Source organism: Balaenoptera musculus, chromosome 20 (assembly GCF_009873245.2).
Source record: "Balaenoptera musculus isolate JJ_BM4_2016_0621 chromosome 20, mBalMus1.pri.v3, whole genome shotgun sequence".
Classification (NCBI taxonomy): Eukaryota; Metazoa; Chordata; class Mammalia; order Artiodactyla; family Balaenopteridae; genus Balaenoptera; species Balaenoptera musculus.
In genome coordinates, this window is record NC_045804.1 from 48,241,084 (window position 1) to 48,262,027 (window position 20,944).

The 20,944-nt window shown below is 39.7% G+C and overlaps 1 protein-coding gene across 2 annotated transcripts in view; it reads right to left on the minus strand.

The window, feature by feature from the left end:
• ANKFY1 (ankyrin repeat and FYVE domain containing 1) overlaps positions 1 to 20,944 on the minus strand; it is a 76,031-nt gene that overhangs the window by 27,645 nt on the left and 27,442 nt on the right. For both annotated transcript variants that reach the window (XM_036836315.1, XM_036836314.1), the window contains exons 4-10: positions 16,545 to 16,680; positions 12,230 to 12,353; positions 10,954 to 11,103; positions 9,492 to 9,657; positions 4,914 to 5,118; positions 3,565 to 3,633; positions 3,142 to 3,341 (exon numbers count right to left, since the gene is read on the minus strand). In XM_036836315.1, the coding sequence (XP_036692210.1) occupies positions 3,142 to 3,341; positions 3,565 to 3,633; positions 4,914 to 5,118; positions 9,492 to 9,657; positions 10,954 to 11,103; positions 12,230 to 12,353; positions 16,545 to 16,680 (1,050 nt within the window). The remainder of the gene's footprint in view (positions 1 to 3,141; positions 3,342 to 3,564; positions 3,634 to 4,913; positions 5,119 to 9,491; positions 9,658 to 10,953; positions 11,104 to 12,229; positions 12,354 to 16,544; positions 16,681 to 20,944) is intronic.

Here is a 20,944-nt window from a genome sequence, read left to right on the forward strand (position 1 = left end):
AGTCTGTCATACAGACTGAAGTAAGCCAGAAAGAGAAAAACAAACATTGTATATTAACACATATATGTGGAATCTAGCAAAATGGTACAGATGAACCTATCTGCAGGGCAGGAATACAGACATAGACGTAGAGAACGGACATGTGGACACAAAGTGGGAAGGGGAGGGTGGGACAAATTGGGAGATTAGGATTGACACATATACACTACGATGCATAAAACAGATAGCTAGCGGGAACATGCTATAAAGCACAGGAAGCTCCGCTCGGTGCTCTGTGACGACCTAGATGGGTGGGGTGGGGATGGGGGTGGGAGGGAGGTCCCAGAGGGAGGGGATATAGGTATACATAGAGCTGATTCACTTCACTGTACAGCAGAAACTAACACAACACTGTAAAGCAATTATACTCAATTACAAAAAAATTTTTTTTTTCTTCTTTTCCTCTTGAAATGGTTTTAGTCCCAGAACAGTATTTTCTCTATTAAAATCCATTTCCTTTTTGGATAAACACAAGTCTCACGTTCTACAGCTATGCTATTTGAAAACTCAAAATAAATTAAATACCAGGACTAAAACCAAGGAAAAGCAACGGGACAAAGTACTGCTTTGTTTCCATGCCATTTTTATCTTTTCCCTCAGAGAAAGTGATTCCACGCCTAGTTAAGAGTCTTTCTAATTGAGAGACTCCTAATAAGAGTCCCATTTTCACTTCTGTAGTCATGCCAGTGTACACAATAACTAAATCATATACCTCCCTACAGAACAAAGATAACCTGCTACTGCTAAAACATTACTGATATGTCTATGAAAACTCAAAGTATATAATGTAAAATTGACAGAAATAGCAAGAAAAATGGACAAATCCATAATCGCAGTGACCATTTCTAATATACCTCCCAGAAACTGACAGATCAAGGAGTCCAAGTTAGTAAGCTAATGAGTAAGATCTGAACAGCACAATGAACAAGCTTGATTTAATGGACGTAAACAGAGAATGCTACATGCATCCTACAATTAAAGAATGCAATTCTTTTCAAGTACATGTCAGACTTTCATAAAAACTGTATCTCTAGGAGTCTAACATTCAAGTCCGAAACACCAAAGAACCTATCTCTTATATGTCACACTCTTCTATAATGCAGTTAAATCAGAAATCAGTAGAAGTATGGTCAATAACCAACATACATTTATAAATTAAAAGCAATTTAGTAACTATCTCATTTCCAGGGGATCTTTAGTCTAAAACACAGTTCTGCCTGTACTCCCTATCCTGTAGTACTGCTGCCTTTAGCTTTTATGTCACCCAAAGGGTGATTTCATTTGACCTTTATTTAAAGTTAATTATTAACTTCTTTTAGGGGAAGGGATATTTAATTTTTTTTTTTTTTTTTTTTTTTGGCCAATTCCCCTCATTAGTGGCACTTACCCATCCTTTATACACTGCTAGCACTCAATACTGAACCATATGGAATCCCGCTCCTTAAAATATCCCCATGTTTTATTTAGTCAGATCAAGGACATATTCACATTAAAAGTGGTTCTCAAAGTGTGGTCTTTGGATTCGTAGGGGTTCCTCAGAGTCTTTCAGGGGGTCCAGGAGGTCAAAACTCTTTTCATAATAATAATACTTGATGTTATCTGCTTTTTCCCACTGTGCTGACATTTGCACTGATGGCACAAAAGCAATGGTGGATCAAACTGGGGAGCCTTAACACAAATCAAGGCAGAGGCCCCAAAATGTACTAGTGGTAGTCACTGTACTCCTCACGGCGATGCACTCGGTCCAAAAAATAACCAGTTTCACTGACGGTGGCCCTTGATAAAGCAGTAGAAATTACTAACTTTAATAAACCTCAACATTGAGTACATGTCTTTAAAATTCTGTGTGACAAAATAAGAAGTACGCATAAAGTAAATAAGTATGTTACATCTGTTGTGTAGCAAATTACACAAGTTGTCTCAAAGGAAAGCACTTGTGCCATTGTTACACTGCAAGCTGAACTAACAGTTTTTTCATGGAACACCATTTTTACTTGAAAGAATGACTGATTAACAACACCATTTTTACTTGAAAGAATGACTGATTAACAAACTATGGTTATTCAAACCTGACTATTTGACAGACAATTTCTTAAAAAGTAAGCCTGTCTCTGTAAGAAAAACAACTGGCAATATTTCCACCAAATGATAAAATTTGATCTTGCAGGTGAAATATTAGAATTTTGGAAAACTTTTGTCTGCAACTGTAAGTTTAACAGCTTCTCAATACTGAAAGACTTTTCCAATGAGATCAGTGGTGATATTAATAAATGTGATTCTAAAATAAATGAACATTTTGAAGATCTGCATAACTCAGTGAAACAAGATTTTCCAAATGACTAAGGCATGATGTTACAAAATCACACATGAAGAAATCCATTCAAAGCACACACAGACCATGGATTTTATATAACAGAGTACAAAAAGTACATTGATATAGTTTCAGATTCCATATTGCAACTAACCTTAAAAAAATTATCCCTTGATAAATTCTGCTCGCTGTAGTATCAAAGAAATATATCCACAATTATCTGAAAAGGCTCTGAAAATATGCCTCGTTTTCCAACTACATCAGTGTGTGAGGGTATTTTCTTTAACCAAAACAACGTATCTCAAAAGATTGAATACAGATGCAGATACTAGAAACCAGTCACTCTTCCAACTAAATTTTGTTCTGAAAGTTATTCTTCATAAAAAATGTTATATGTCAACATAAAATGGTTTGTTGTTATTTTTATTAATTAATACATCTTTTAAAAATTTCTCAGTTTTAATTTCTAATATGGTAAATACCAAAGATATCCACTTAAACAAAAGCTCTTTAGGATATAATTTTTAAGAGGGTGAAAAGAGTTCTGAGTCCAGAAAGACTGAAATTCACTGCATTAAATAAATAGAAGTGTTTCAGCTTAACGGACTTATAGAGTCTGGCTAGATTTTTGGAAGCACAAGATCGGGCTTTTTACTATGGTTAAAATTACGTACAAAATAATTCTCATAATAGCATGCCGTTCAGTTTTTAAATTTTTGGTAAAAACACTGACACAATATTTCATGGGGTCTCCAGACTTGAGCATCAGCTCTTAGGGGTCTGTGTTTTACCTGTTATTGTATCAGGTGCATTGGTGTTGCTGCCACGCTGAATGAGTCTGGCTGCAAAGCTATTTTCATCAAATGAAGTCCCATTTACCACAGGGGGGTCTTCAAAGGGATTTACGGACTGGTCGGGAGACACAGTGATGTACTGCACGGCAAGCCACAGAGCTGTGCTGCCCTCACGGTCTTTCAGCTCTAAATCTAATCTGGAATGAGGAAGCAATGTGAATAGCAAGTATAATCATCTTCTGACACTCCGTACTGTCAACAGCCTCATTCTTTATCTTTGTACTTTATGAATGACAATTTTTAATTTTACTTTTACTTACTAAAATGGATAATGCTAAAAGACATTTTAAGAGAATTATTTTTCACTCACAATCCCACCCTCACAACTGCTTTTGCATTTCTCCATGTCTCCCTACGTACTGTTTACACTGCAGCAACTGGTTGAACACGTATTCATTCCTGGCCATGATGGACAAGTGTAAGGGAGACCTACAGGACGAAGAAGAAGAAGAGGTGTCAATTCAGGACGGGCCCAGTTCAGGACCACTCACAGCAGGAGGCAACTAGAATCCACAAGAAATTCCCCATTTCTGCCAGGGTTTCTTTTTCTATCCTGACAAACAGTCTTCCAAAACCATGACCAAGTATCAAAGGATGAAAATGGATCTGATTATATGTTACAATTTATTCAGTAGCCAAAAGAACAAGAATCAATAAAAGGAAGAGATATAAAATACTCTTCAATTAAATACTGACCCTCATTGAATGTATATGTACTCACGTTTTTAAAACAAATAAAACAGTAGTTTCTGCCATAGGTATGCCTACTTTCCCCTACCTATCCTCCACAATTCTGAAAAGAAATTTTTTTCTTCCCATAATTCTCTGTTATACTCAAACAGACTATGAGTGGCAACGGTAGGAATTGAGTAACCACTCTTCACTGCTTTTATTTAGCCCTCATGTGCCCTGAGGAAGACGGTCACCACAGAGCACAGGGACTCCCAGGCTGGTATCTACCTCAGAGGTACAGAATGCCAGAATTTATTACACTTGGAGGAAAAAAATTAAGGAATCACCAGAAGAAAAAAAAGAATGCAATTATTTTGGGAAATAAGGTAATTATGACATTATACTGAGTTCATGGAGATCCGCCTTATTTAAGTACCTTACCCATCACACAAATCTAGTTTCCTATTCTGACGATCTCACAGTTATTTTTTGAGAGGGTTTTTTAAAGGTACAAAATACTGAGCTGCTATGATAAGAAGTGGGTCCGCCTAGTGTTGGTGATTCAGGTGGCTTAACTCCCTTCAATGCCTCACACACTGCTGTCCCAGAGATAAGCAGACCGTTCTCAGATTCTAAACCACAAGGAATCCTCAACCAAATATTTCTGGGAAGGGGCAAAAGGAACACGACAACTACTGTCAGTACGCTGTGGAAGAAGATGGCAAGCTGTGAGGACAGAGCTGTCTAAAGCAGAGGTATTTACAAGAAGGTGGAAATGGAGTTTTGTGGAGATGGCAGAAACTGCTTCAAGATCCAAGGACCTCAGTCACCCAGGATGGAAATGGTTTCCCCAAGTGCCTCTGGCCTTAGTTGTCTCTCTCATTTGCAAAACGAATCGATGTTTGTAACTTCCATAGAATTCAGAGCGAATAATGCTGAACTAAAAAACATGAGGTCCCCGCCTGCCAGTTATGTGCCACCGTAAAATAACACTCTGGGAACTGTGCTCAGAGCAGGTGATCTGCTCCCCGACTTACCTGCCCTTGCTGTCCTGCATGTTAGGGTTGGCGCCAGCCTGCAGGAGGGCCTCTGCAATCTGTGCCATCTCGGACATCACATCTGCTGAGTGTTTTTTTGAACTGTACGATGCTACAAGGTGCAACGGTGTCTCCTGGGCACCCAACGTAGCAGCATTGACAAGGGCCCCGTTCTTAATGAGGAAAGTGGCAGCAAAGAGATCTCCTTGAAAAGAAACAATAGAAGAAATGGTCACATATGACAACTCCCAGGGCAAGCTTTTCTGACCAATGCTTCCTCAAAAAGGTACCAGTCAGTAACTGTAGACAAAGAAGATCTCATCATTGAGATCACGGACTTACATACTCAAATTCAACTGATTACCTGTTGTCATCTGTCCTGACCCCTCGCTTCAATATCACTTCACAATTTTAAGTATACCAGGCTTCTATCCTTCGAAGATCATTAACTCTCATAAAGGGTTCCGAGATTCCTCCACAACACAATTTATCTCCCTCTCTCATTCCTGACCACAGTCTGTACCTAAGCAATACTTACCTCTAACCTGCTATACGTGCAGTGGCTCTTACACAGGCACTTGTGAGAAGTTTTCCTTTATATCTTGCAATATCGTTTCATCTTCTTCAACTATACTTTTGCTGTCTGAATATCGAGAACGGGGCTTAGGATTTCAGGAGTGGCAAAGCTCTCAAGTCTGTTAGCTGTATTCCTGTATTATTCATCTGAATGATATGAGTTTCGTCTAGTCTTCAGTAGACATGGAATTTCAAAATCAACTGGTTTTCAATATTTCCCATCCGCTCTATTCTTTCTTCCAAGGGACCATCTTGCTGGAGAGTGTGAGCTCTGGCACTGAGGTGGCTAGGCCACCACAGGCCCCTCATATTCTGATTGGTCCATGTCTGATTTATTTTTGTATCTACCACTGTCTTATACAAAACAGGCACCAGGGACATGTTTGGGAAGAAAATGGATTGACTGGTTGAAGTTATAAGGTTCCACTTTAACAGACTGGCTCTAATTCCAATCAATTATGATTTTGGGTAACTTAAGAGTTCTCTAACCAGACCCTTCTGAAATCTTTTCATTCTTCTGTCCCTGATTTTTTTCTTGGGGGGTAGGGGAAGATACAATCTTTACCAGCATCGTGTGCAAAGGACCAAAGCTTAGATTTCTTTACAGAAAGATGTCGGTAGAGCTCTGAAAGCAGCAGGTAACATGCATATCAGGGATTAGCCTGGATCAGACCTTTGCTGTCCATATGTACACAGACATACTAGGGTTCTCAGTAGGGCCCTAATGTGTAATATGAACAAACCCCACAGAGATTCAGTCTAGGAGAGAATATGTAAAAACAATACATTAGCAATAGAATAAAATATCCTAGAGAAAGCCACTTACATTCTGGAAGTGGAAAGAAAATTTAGAATTATGAGGACAGAGAGCCTTAAAATGACAAATCTGATAAATAACGTACTGGGGGACAGGTGAAATGTGGTTTCATTATCTTTAAGCTTGGCGTATATTCCAAACTAAGTAGTAAACAGATAGTAAAGCTAAAATATGTCAATGAAAAGCTTGTAATACACTATACACACAGAAGATAAACTGGGCAATAGTGCACACAGAAATAAGGGTACAGATCAATGGTTGGATTCAGATGGATGGCATAATAAAAAAACTTTTTATATCTTAAGCCCTCTTAAAAAGAATCATAGCTTTTAGATTAGATTTACTTTATTCATAAGCGCCGAAGTTTTTTTTTTTTTTAACTTACACATATATACATACATACAATATACGCACCCTACACAAGAAGTTATTTAGGAATTATTGGCAACTGAAAATTGATGATGTTTTACATTAACAGAAAGTCAGCCCATGGATCTACAACCTAGAGGAAATAGACAACTGACATCAAAAAAGCAGAACCAAGGGAGGGAACAGAAAATGCCAAAAACACCATTTATAAAGTTTCTGTCAATAAGAAAACTTCTAATACATTTTAGAATGACTTCCATCAAAAACCATTAAAACAAAAACTGTTTGGTGCTTAACAGTTCCAATTACTTCATCACTTCACTCCCTGAAATTGCCAAGTAAATGTATAATGACTTGTCCACATAAAAATATTCCTAACAATGTAGTTAATGTTTAAAAAAAATCCACACACAATTTTTCTTTCAACAAAGCTCCCTGACCGAAGTTTCATTCAGGGACCAGGCAGTAACTTTCATTATTTAATTAACAAAAGCTGTATCTCATGCTGCTCCAGTTGGTGGCATCATCTGCAAACCTCCTACAAACAATTAGATAGGAGCATGCTGCTTAAGAGACCCACTGATTGATGTTGATTATCAAGGAAAATAAGCACAAGAAGATTGTTTTAAAAAGCAAGGATTCATCTTCTTGCCCAGATCCAGCTAATCAGAGGAGACGGCGTCCCTCTGGTCACATGTATATCTCCTGTGGACTCATTCACAGATGCACTCTCGAAACAAACTGATGGGTACACTTGGTTATTAGGATGATTAGTGACTCTTCTGGTTAGAGATTCTAATGTGTGTCCACAACCAGACCTAAACCTCATATACTAAGGATCTTCACTCATATTACAATGAACTTAAAGTAAGGTTAACAGTTAAATTTTAGGTATATTACTCAATTTAATCATTTGGGCAGGTCAACAGACTGACAGCTCAAGGTGAAGAAGGAAAGGTGAAAAAAATTCCTACAGAAATTGAAGCTGGTCATGGCACTGCAACACAGGGGCAAGGTAAGAGCTGCAGGCTGACCCTACCACATGGTAGTCACTGGGCTAGGTGTGCTACTAACCTGTCTCTCAGTCTCCCAACAACCAGTAAAGCAGAAATGATTCCCACCTTACAGGTGAGGAAAAGGAGACTCAAGAATGGTTAAGTGACTTGTCCAAGGCCACAGAGTAAGTGGATGAGCCAGGATTCCCATCTTGGTACATCCAGGCTCCAATGCCAATACTCCGTGCTCCACACCAGGCCACACTGCCACGTTCAACAATCAAGTTTACCATGCCCACACTGCAGCCCACATGCTTGCAAGCAACTAATAAATTCAGAGCAGAAGATTAAATCATCTGCAAATAAGCACCAAAAATGCACCACCAATTCTTGGCAATTCTTGTAACTAAGCAATCATCAAAATATTTAATAACTCATCAAAGATGTTTTTTCATCATACATAAGAATTTAAGTCCTTAAGAGGAAAGAGACATAATTCTGAGATTGTTTTTTTAGTAACAAGTTTACTTGTTTCCAAAATAAACATTTCAGACACTAAACAGTATGGGAAAGAATAGTTCCTGATGTGGTGGAAACTTTCCCCACTGAACACACACCCAGTGCTCAGCATCCAATGGCTTTGCACAGCGTGGAGTGGTGCTTGGGAAAAATGCATCTGCTCTTGACACTGACATACTCTAAGGATTTCCTTCCCCATGATGAACAAAATTTTCCTCTCCATCAGCCAGCATGCTTAACACTCTAACACATGACCTAGAGGGATATTTATATTAAAACCTATGCCCAAAAAGGGCAAAGCCACAGCTGCAACAGGACCTTACTTGAAGTAACTACATTCCACCAACTAGGAGCAACTTGTGAATGGTAAAAGTGTAGCAGAGATAATAACGGTATAATAATGCACAGCTGGAAGATTAAACATACATGATTAAGATATGGGGAAACCATTACACGTACTCTGTTTCTGATGTCCACATGTAAACAAAAAAGTGGCCACAGTCAAGTACTTCAATCAAGTCATCTATCCCTCTACAAAATGAAGGCTTTGAGACATCTGAAAGGTTTCATTCCATACTGGAACTCTACCCCTATATAGCTTCTCACTCTGTCAAAAAAATGACTACTGCAAAGTCGAGTCAGGCAGGATCCATTTGGGACTTAAGAATGACTAAGGCCATGGGAAAACAAAAGACTAGTACTTGTTTCCCTTTAATTCAATAAGGTGAAAATGCTTTGATCGTAATTCTATCACTTACATAGCTTCCCACTACTAATGACAATGTACTCAAACAGAGCTACAATTTCAAATAACTTCCCAAGAACAAAATGAAACTTCATCACTTTGTCATGATCTATGACAAGTCTATTCTGTAAAAGTGAAAATTCTTGAATCCAAGAATATGTTTAAATATTCGTGTTCTTGATACTTTCCCTCTCTTACAGCAACTGATACAAGTAAAGTCTTCCTAGCACAATTTCTGGAGAAAGTGATGTACTGAATAAGCAAATAACACATCAATTGCTTACAAGTAAAAGGTACTTTTTCTATAAGTACCATCTTTCTACCTTCTTCTGGGGGTCCTGCTGACACTCTGAAGAGCCTAACCAACAAGGCATAAGGCAATAGCTCTTCCATCTCTCTTCTGACCCACTGATCACAAATTCTAAATCATGTAGCCTGCAAGTACAGACTCAAGAAGCCTTTGAGAATCTGTGGAACAGGGTCAGAGAGTCTTCAAAAGTTACCTGGATAAAAGTAAAATTGCCCACCGGAAAAATATAATATACGCTTCTTCCTACCTCTTTGGATGCCTTTATGTAACAAGCTCCAGCCATTCTTGCCCACCATGTCCACGTCAGCTTTGTGACTAACCAGAGTGGTGGCGATACTCTCTAGTCGTCGTGAAAGGGCTAGATCTAAAGCAAGATCTCCGTTATGATCCAACTCATTCAGCTTCCCAGGGAGCTGCGCAGAGAAATTTGTAAATCAGCACCCATCCAGTAGAGAATACAACTGAATCTCTCACACCTTGACTCTTAAAAATCATCTCACACAAATGTCAAATTTTAGTCCTATAACTTACTATAGCTTACTCTCCAAATTCAACTGAATTCACAAACTTCTCTCAGGCCTCCTCAGGGCTCACGCCTTTCAGGCAGCCCAGGACTAACGGGGATCACAGAGCAGGTGCAAACACCATGGAAGACAGTACAAGGGGGAAATGCAGACAATGCTGTAGGAACACAAGTGTCAGGACAGAGGTTCAGAGAGCCTGATGGGAAACAGCTCACATTTTCACAAAAGACTGTGGCTTGCTTAACTATCTAATTCCTCCTAGCAGTTTAATGCCTCCCCCACACCCTGGACACCCAGGATAAAACACACGACACAGCCATCTGCCCAGAGCAGCTACATTTCTTCTAAGGCGGTGTGGCAAGCAGAAGAACAGCCCCCAAAGATGTCCACGTCCTAATCTCCCGAACCTGTGACTATGTCACCTCACACAATGAAAGGCACTTGGCAGATGTGATTACGGTTAAGGACCCTGAGATGGGGAGAGTGTCCCTGGACTATCCAGGAGGGCCCAATCTATCTAATCCCATGAGTCCTTAAAAGTGAAAGAGGGAAGCAGAAGAGTAGGTCAGACAGTTGTGACACGAGAAAGACTTGATTTGCCACTATTGGCTTTGAAGACAGAGGAAGGGGGCCACGGGCTAAGGAAATGTGGTGGCCTCTAGAAGCTGAGAATGGCCCTGACTCAGCTGACAGCCAGAAGAAAATGGGGATGTTGGTCCTATAATCACAAGGAACTGAATTCTGCCAACAACCCAAACAAGCAGGCTTCCCTAGAGCCTCCGGAAAGGAACACAGCCTGCCAACACTCTGACTTCTAGATGGGTGATGCCTGTACTGGACTTCCAAGCTACAAAACTGTAAGATAATAAATTTGTGTTGTTTTAAGCCACTAGGTTTGTGGCAATTTCTTACAGTAGCAAAAGAAAAACTAAAGCAGATTTTGGTACCTGGAAGTTAAGTACTGCTGTAACAACTATCTAAAAATGTGAACGTGTCTTTGGAAGTGGGCAATGGGCAGAGGCTGGAAGAATACTGAGAAGCATGAGAGGAAAAGCTCAGACTGCCTCGAACAAACTACTAGTAGAAATATGCACATTAAAGACTGTGCCAGCAATGGCTCAGAGAAAGTGAGGAGCGTTGTAGAGAAGAACAAGAGAAGTATAGTTTGGGGGAAAGGTATAGTACCTGTGAATCCATTTCAATTAGATAAAGGAAGACCACGTCTTCTCTCTCCACTTTGATAGCTTTATGTAATGGGTACTCAGTCTTGGATTTGATCATTTTGTATAACAACTGAGCACTCATGCTGCTGAAGTCCTCCTTTCGTAAGTCATCCTAAGGATTAAAGAGACAGTGAAAAGCAGAACAGATTCAACATATCAACAATAACAGCAACTGACATTTCTTAAGAAGCCCTTGGAATGTGTCTGGCCCTATTTTAAAGGGCTTAACATTTCCCAACTCACTTAATCCTCACGAAAACCCTATGAGGTAGGTACTATTATTATCCCCATTCACAGATGAAGAAAGTAAAGCATAAAGAGGCTAATTAATGTGCCCAGCTCGCACACTGAGTGAACGGCCAAGCCGGGATCTGGAGCCCAGAGGCCCACCTGCCGAGCGAGGACCCCCCCTCACCACAGCACTGCCCTGCCTCTGGGCGAGACGGCACAGCACGGGCAACGCGGACACTCCACAGGGACGGAGTCACAAGGAGCCCTGCCCGCGAGAAGAGTCCTGCCCCTCAACCCCACAAGGGTGACAGCTACAGAATTAATCAGAACTTCCACAAACAATTCAGTCCACTGAGTCACCACCGCTCTCTACTGCTGCAGATCTCTAAGTTTCTACCTGCTTTAGCAGAAAGGTTACCGTTCCTGTTTCAATTCTTTAAAATCCAGTTCTTTAAGACACTTCTTCTCATAATGCTGTGGAGTACCGAACAATTTGCAGAAACTAGGTTATAAACATAGCCCTAGCCATGATTTTCTGAAAAATGCAAAACAGACAAAGAAGTGCAAAACCTGTCTTTATGATGAAAGCTACCTAAGAAGGGCATATGTACATTTAACAACGCCTTCCACACGACGAGAAGGCAGGGAAAGCCCGGAAGGGGTGCTGCCGAGCTCGGCAGGCCTGCTGGCCCTACAGCAGCACCCGCTCCCGGGGCTCAGCCGCCACTCCTGCAGACGGAGGGTAAAGCGGGCCTGCGTCCCTCCGCTCCAAGCCTGTTTCTTGACCTGAGCTATCTTCTGCTCCTCTACTCCGAAATCAGAACTATGAGACTTTTAGAGCCCAAAAGAATCTCACAGATCATCTAATGCGACTACTTAGCCTTCAATTTTGTTATAAAAGGAAATGAGGGGCCAGAGAGGTATCCTTCTGTGGAACCAGGTCCCAAGCCCCAGTCTTCTGACTTCCAGTGAAGGTGCTTTTCCACACCTCTCAGTCTCACACTCACCCAATGACTTGCAATAATTTCTGCACAGTAGTTCATCAGCGTGCTGGCATTCAGTTCCTCCGCAGTCTGATAGAAGCGGATACAGTTCCTGACGTTCACCAGGGACATCACACCCTTCTCACATCTACGAGACAATTTTAATGATCAACAGTATTATTAGGACCAATTTATTCATAAACAAACAAACCAAAGCAATAATCTGGGTACTGCCTGGCCATGTCCAATAGCACTAAAGTGTAAGGTTTAAGCAAAGCAGCTACGAATGAATTGCAGCTGAGTTACTATATTTTATAAGTACTAGAAGTTCATTATTATATTGCTCATTCTGGTCAGAACCAAAATAATCTGTAAATAAATATGTTAAGCATAACCCCCCAACTGCCTTGAAAGTAATCACGTGAAACTCGGTAATCATACCACACAGGCAACTGTAATATCAAACACGCAATGCATCAAATTCAGTCCTTTGGTATTTAACTGTAGGGAACATGTTTGCAGTTCCCACTAGCACAACTCTATCATGCAACCAGTGTGGCTTAGAAATCACTTCAAATATGAGGCTCTATGCCTCAATAAATGAACACCGCCTTAAAAGTCTTCCCCAAATGGTGATCTATATGGTATGTGAATTGTAACTCAATAAAGCTGATTTTAGAAAGCCCACTTTAAAAATCTATCATGTATAGAAACAATTGAGTTAAGAGTCAAACTATAGTATACCAGACAGAGAAGAACTGGCTACAACGGATGTCCCATAGAGCCTGGTAACAACATGACAACAACAACAGCAACAATAACAAGACTCTCACAATCACTAGGAGAGCCCCAACTACGTCAGGGAAGAGAGGGCTGTACGCAGGCCTCTGGTAGCACAAAGCAGGCACACGCATGTCCTAGCCTAGAAGATGTAGCACTGGGAAGGCCCACACTTCCACTGCCCCAGAATTCCTGGAAACCTTGGTGGGCCTCCACAGCACAGGGCCCGGGGGAAGGAGGCAGGTGACACGGCCCTCCCATCTCCTTTGCCTGAACATCTCCCTACAAATCAGGTTCACCTCCAAGGGCAGTCAAGAGGCCTAAAGTGGCGTCAGGTATTCCCCGACACCCCACCGCTGCTTCTGTCCCCAGCTCCCACAAAAACCATGTTCTGATCACAAGGGCAGCACAGAGTGCTGAACGCAAAGTGAACCGTGAGGTAAGAAAGACCTGAGTTGAGGCCCATGGAATTTGAGGGGCCAAACTACACGAGCTCCCTGTGACCCCACCTCCTCCCCTGTGAGACATTACTCTATCTCAGAGGTTCAGGGGATCTCTGTGTGTTTTCCAAGATAAAGGAAAACTATGTAAGCCTTGCACAGTCTGAGGTACATAGGAGGTATGTTTGCTTGCAAGCTGAGGTCCTTCTCAAGGAAGCTGCATAATTTAATAACTAATACGAATGGGTTTCAGTACTACTATAAATAAGAATAACTGATTGGCGAGCGGATAACTCCCAATTCTAACAGGTGAGGTTTGGATACCAAGTGGAGAGTGGGAGATGGGGGAGGAAAGGAGGAAAGTCATGAGAAAGACCTGGGAAGAAGGGGGAACAAACTTTCTAAACCTCACAAATGAGACCTTAGGGTAGGAGCAAGAATAATCGTGGAGTCATTTCTCCATCTGGCAGTAAATGCAGGCACCCATTTTATTCCAAGACCTGTGCTTAAGTGCTTTGTTTTTAAGCTACACAGCTTGGTGTGAAGAAGCATCTCCCCCAGGGCACTTTTAAATCAAATTGTCACAATATCTAAATAAGTCACTATAATAATGAATAACAATGTTCTATTTCTGAGCCTCTGCTGTCTGTACCACTAGTTTCCCCAAAATATTAGCAGACTGACAGCAATGTTTGAAGTCATTCTGACCCAGGCTATGAAATCAGAGCATTCCAGGAGAAAAGTCCTCTTTTCAGGTATGTGAAACTTTTACCACTTTTACAATGACAAATATCCTAATATCCTAAAACATGGTGTGATCTCAGGGAGTACTGACTTTACAAAGCATTTTTACAGACAAATGCTGAGAGTCTGAAAATTCCATTCCCCTCCTTACTACTGCCAAAATACACTGCATCAAGATACTCAACTATGTTTCATGAAGACAGATGTTTTGTTACAACTGGCAGACACTTCATTTTCACTAAATTCTAGGATCCCCAGAGTGCCATTCACTATTTGGATAGCCTATAAATAGTAACTGACATGATTTACACAACTGAAGAACATGCAATTATATCTAAAAACTCAGATTCTCAGTTCGTATCTTCTCTTTGAAAAGTAGCAACGCAGACTAACTTTCCTCTAAAGGGATTTTGTTGCTGTTAATACACGTTTTTAATTTTAGAGTACAAAAAGGACACAGATGCACAAAAACGATAAACCTAATTTTTAAAGTACAAAGTCAAGCATATACTCAAGCGTCCCACAAACTCCTGTCTAGTTTTTTATCAATCCCATGTGTGAATATAAGGCAGAAAAATTACTGAAAGAATGAACAACAAAAAGTTAACAGTGGTTGAATTACAGACGATTTCCTTTTTTTTTTTATATCATTCTATACTTTCTAAATACCATACACTGAACATGTAGTTAATAATCAGGAAAAATTATATAAACTGTCAGTTGTTAGCATACACTATTAATTCTCTCCTTTTTTAAGAGTATTTTCCTGATAATGCTTATGCCCAAAACTTCCTTTTCATCAAACTGGTGATAGCATTCCCAAACCACCAAGATCCCTACATTACAAAAATGAGCAACACGGGCTTCACATTTAACTGCACACATTTGTGTTGGGGCCCTTTCACTTACTATTTCAAATGTGTAATTTCTCCTGCAGGCAGCAGTGGGCGCTCTGTGACCTTTCAAAAGCCAACAATTGAACCCGCTACTGGGTCTCTTCCATCCCAGCCCTTAACAAAGCCATGACAGATAAACTTAATGCCCACATCCAACAATACAACATTGAGCATCTGGTAATGTTGACAGTTATGAAGCCTAATCAGTCAATAAACAACAAACATTCTAATTAAAGAATCCATTACACAGATTACAATTATCTAAACTACTCCAAACTGCAGGGCACTTTTATCAAAGCAATTTAATTTACAAGCAAGTTTGACAAGGTCAATGGGAGAAAGCTCAGGAAATCTGGGGGGGGGAAAAGTAGATATAAATCACACTCAATCTAATTAAAATCATTCTCATTTCACTCTCAGATGATTCAAAAACTCACCCAAAGAACGGCCCTGACAGTAAAGTTATCTTTGCTAACCTAATACTATATGTACCTACAAACCTTAGACCTGCTTGTTTGGTTTTTTTTTACTTATTGTATCTAGGTATTAAAATGCACTCAAGCCCACATCAATCACAGATAGTCAGGAGTAACCTGTATACTTGACTCATGTGGGGCACAGTGGGCCATCTCAGGGGAAACATCAGCCTCATAATGAAAACAGAACAAGCAGCTCTAGTAGCAAGGTCTCTCTTGACTCACTGAGGGCAACACAACAAGTGGAATGCCTCTTGATAGCTGAAACCACCTCTCCACCCACCCAGGAAAAAAGCCATTCCTTCACGCACACAGAATACAAAAGATTACTAAGTGACATAAAAAGACGCTCCATCTACCAAGCTGACTACCAAGGGCCACATCTCCAACAAAAACTCAAGGGCATGTTGCTTGATATCATCTGGTGAACGTTTTGTTTTCTGTTGTTATAAAGGCCAACTCGGGAGGGCAACAGAGAAAATGCAATATAAAAAACATAGGAGGCTATCTCCTTGGAACCTAAAAAGCAGTTAACAAATGAAGTGAGACCTCAGAAACACTATGAAACTTACTGAGGCAGATTCTCATGTACTAATTTAGTCATTAATGTGTTTCTAACAAGAGAATACGACCAAGAACTCCTTCTAAGTAGATACATCAGAAAGTAGAACAAAATGTCAAAGGAAATGGTATAGGAGGGAAAGTTGAGGCGTTGGACATTGGATTATATTATTTCACATTCAGTTCATCAGTTCACACAGCTATGTAATCTCAGGTAATAAACCAGTGAAAGAAAAGAGAATACCTAAAAGCCTTGGCAAAATTTAGCTTACAAGATAACACGAAGCAAGGGAGATAAAATTCTCTCCCCACTATTGCGTTTAAAAGAACACCTTGCAAAAGTTATTTACATTAGCAGAAGCAGCTGTTTTCCCAGAGCTTGGCATAATTAAAGCTCAGCCACCACCATCTGAGGTGCTTGAATATATCTGCTGTGACTTGCCTCTCCCTAAGGAGCTGTAGCTGAAACCGATTAGCTAGTTTCATCAGCTCGGTCAGGAACACATCATCTTCTCTGAACTCCAACTCATCCGTATAGATCCAGCGAAGCATTGTCATGGTCACCTCAGGGTTAGCATCTGGTTAAAGAAAGAAAGTAGAAAAACTTTGAAAACAAAGCACAGATGACATACTCAGGCCTTCCTGAGGACCCCTAAAAGTTGAGGATAATAAACTAAATTCTGGTAGACCCCACTCAAAGAAGTATCACACAGCCATTAAAAATGGTAATTAAGCATTTTGGGTACCATCTGACTCCAGAAAAGTGTTAAAAGTTCTGCACGGGGCAGTAGGTGGGGGAAATGAACCTATTAAAGATATAAGTCAAATAAACTGGGGGAAACTATTTTAAACATATGGCAAAGAGTTTACATTCTAATAAAAAGATCTTACAAATAAAAATGAGAAGATGGACACTCAATGGAAATATCAGCAATGGATATAAATAGGTAATTCACAAAGATACATAAAATGGCCAATAAACCTTACTGATAACTAAATATAAACTTAAACCAGAATACTTTTTTTGTTTCTCAGACTAGCAAAGATTCTTAAAAGTGCGTAACCTTTTTTTTTTCCTTTGGCTGTGCTGCAGTGGAAGCGCAGAGTCTTAACCACTGGACTGCCAGGGAAGTGCATAACCTTTGACACAGCAATCATACATATAGATTATTATCCTAAGAAAATAACTAAGCAAATACAGAGAAACATAAGATAGTCAATGCAGTATTATTTTTAATAATGAAAAATTGGAGCAAAACTCTTAAGAGAACTAATTAAATAAATTAGAGTATAAACTGGAAAATGTTGCATCAATTAAAATTATTTAGAGCTATATTCAACATAAAAAGATATTCACTACATAGCAAGTAAAAAAACTACATAACTAAAAATACATGTATTAAATGATTTCACTTTTTGTTAAATATATTTGTCTGTGTATATATGTGTGTGTATACACATACAAACACACACACACACACACCCACACACACCCACATACATAGTTTCGTGTCTGTCTTCCATCCAAGTACTAACCAAGTCCGACCCTACTTAGCTTCCAAGATCAGACAAAATCGAAGACATTCTGGGTGGTATGACCACAGAGAGATTGTCCATCTGTCTGTCTGTCTATCTATTGAGAGACTGGTAAGATATACACTAAAAGTATCGACCTGGAGGAATTTGTAACTAATTTTTCTTTTAGCTTCTTTTCTCCCTGATTTTTATTTAATGAACATGCATTACTTGTGTAGTTTTTTTAAGTTAAAATGCTTTACAGTAACTCGGGGAAATGCTTGAGATGAAAATCATAATGTAAAATATCTAAATTATGATTTCAACTAAAATCAACTCTTGGCTAATCAGAAAAAGGTCAGTGATGGTCAGAGGATCACTCAAAAAATCATGGTCTACACACCAATAGTTCTCAACTGTGGTCCTGGGCTAACAGAATCAGCATCATCTGGGAACGTGTTAGAAAGTCTTATTCTCAGGCCCACCCTGATCTATTGAGTCAGAAAATATAAGAGTGGGGCCCAGCATTTGTGTTTTAACAAGTCCTTCATGTGACTTTGACGCTTGCTAAGGTTTAAGAAATGATACTCAATTCTTGATTACCTAGGAAAGGTGGAACGTGGGACAGGAACATCCCATTAACTTAGTAATTAGGCAACAACTGAATGGCTCTTATTAACCCCTTCTCTTCCAACTCTAGTGGGGAGGAGAGGGTTGAAGGGAGTAATGTCAAGTGAGTGAAACTGAAGGCCCCTGATTAACTTGCAACCACATTAATTCACCATCATCCCCCTTAAGTAGCCAGATAGTAAAAGGAGAAAAAAAAAGGTGTAATTGGCGGGGAAAAAAAAACAGTGAAAAATAATGCACCGAAATGCTAACAGTGATTAGGTTAAGGTCTATTTTTTTTCCTTTTCTCTCTTACCTGCTGATGTAGTAATAATACTTTTTTAAATGTCTTAAGAGAGAGAAAAACATTTTAAAATCAGATGAAAATCTAATTAGATTTATTTAAACAATTTACTTGAAGAAGTACTTCAACTAAGCTGTCTAAGGTATACAAAGTAGATCTTGAAACAGTGAAATTCTAAGCTAGCTTTGTGAACTGGGTTTAATGCCTCAGTAGTCTCTTAATGAAAAGAAAAAATAAGTAGGCCATGCAATTTGTCCAGAGTCACCAAAAAGGCCAAAACTGTGTACAGGCAGACCTCATTTTATTACACTTCACTTTATCACACTTTGCAGATAGTGTTTTTTCACATATTGAAGGTTTATGGTAACCCTGTGTTATCAGATGATGGTTAGAATTTTTAGCCATAAGGTATTTTTAAATTAAGGTATGTACATTGTTTTTTTAGACATAATGGCAATGCACACTTAATAGGCTATGTGTAAACATAACATTTACATGCACTGGGAAAACAAAAAATTCATGTGACTCACTTTGTTACAATTTTTGCTCTTTATGGCAGTGGTCTGGGACTGAACCTGCAATATCTCCGAGGTCTGCCCGTATACCACCACTCGGCTCATACAGCCTTATCTTGGAAAGATAGCTTATTCCTAATGATGAGACCATCCCCAACGCCACAACCCTCAAATATCTTCTCTGTGGTAGTTTCTTTAATTAATTTTGTTTTAAAATTTGGCTGGTTTCCTTTAACAACCCTTACCCCAACTGTCCAAACAAACAAATTTGACCTGTACGGTTGATAAACCAAAATCTAGTTTTCTTAAAAACCACATTAGCAGGGACGTCCTGGAAGCCCTCAAAATTTCAAATGAAATAAGATCCAAGTGATTGCCAAACTTTCCCACTCCTGCCTTGACTCTTCCCTTAATCTCCAAAATAAACTGAGAATAGATCCATTTTGAGACTCAGACTAAGCAGCCCGTGGTATAAGGTGGGCAGAGAACAATGAACCAGAAGAAGGGTATGTGCTTGCAACTGTGTACTTTTAGGCAACTGATTCAGTCTATCTGCTTCCAATCTACGTAAGCAAGTGGCTATAAAAGTCAGATGACCCCATAAACCAGAAATTACCTTTAAAAAGATTAGACTTTGAGAAGTGAAACCAGTTGGCATCCATGACTTGCCCGGTATATCTGCTGCTAGAAGCCGTCACCCCCTCATCAGGCCCAGCGCAGAAGCTGGTAAAAATCTGTGACTGCAAGGATGAAAAGAAGGTAACACCCAACCTTCCGACTTCACTGTAGTCCACGATGCATATAGTCACGCTTTGGAAAACTTGACATTTTCTTTTGGAGAACTTGAAATTTTCTATGTGACCCAGTTGGTTTTTTTTTTTTTGGTCTGATTTTAAATAAATGTTTTATAAGACATTTGGGAAGAATGGGAATAAACTTATCTGTACGCAATTAACCATTAAATGAAGCAAACTGAGGAAATTAATTTTGTTACTTAAATCCTCTATTCAATCTGTCAAATCTGAGAAAGGTGTTTTGAATCTCCTACTATGACTCTGGTTTGTCTTTGAGTTTCCAACTATTTTTTTCTTCATCCACTTTACAAAAAGTTTTTAGCTCATAAAAGTTAAAAATCATGATAGACTGTATCTTTTTTATTTTTGCCACACTGCAGGACTTGCAGGATCTTAGTTCCCCAAGCAGGGATTGAACCCGGGCACTAGCAGTGAAAGCGCCGAGTCCTAACCAGTGGACCACCAGGGAATTCCCATAGACTGCATCTTTTATCAGTGTAAACATCCTCTTTAGTCAGTTTAAGGATGTACCCTTAAATATAACTTCTTGGAAATAAAAATAAACCTCATACCGTACTTCTAAATAATCCCAGCGTCAAAAAGGAATAAAAGGATAGAGGGTCTAGTTCTGTTATGGCAGTGTGACAACCCATGCTATTTTAACTGATTATAGCTAAAAACTGTAGACAGTGTACCAAAAACAGCTACCAGAGGATTCTGAAAGTAAACAAAAGCATCTGAATTGTAGGGGGAGGCAAACCTTGAAGAAGCAATTGCACTGGACGAGCTTCTCCATTGTTTTTTTTCCCTTTATGGCTTTGTCCCGAGGGTAGACCTGTCCAGGAGGAACACTGCCATAGTGACCAGGAGGACGCCTAAAACTCCACCTTTCTGGTCAGATGAACCAGGAAAAGGAGCCCCAAGGGCGCTGAAGGGTCACGGGAGAATCCCAGAGTGAAGAGAACCAGAGAAGGAGATCTCCTAATTCTGTGTACGAAGCCACATAGGCCTCAGGCTATAGGCCTCTAAGCCACTGATGCATGGAACACTCCTAGCCCAGCTTTAAGAACTGAAGTGATATTTGAACCACCACCCACAGAAGGTG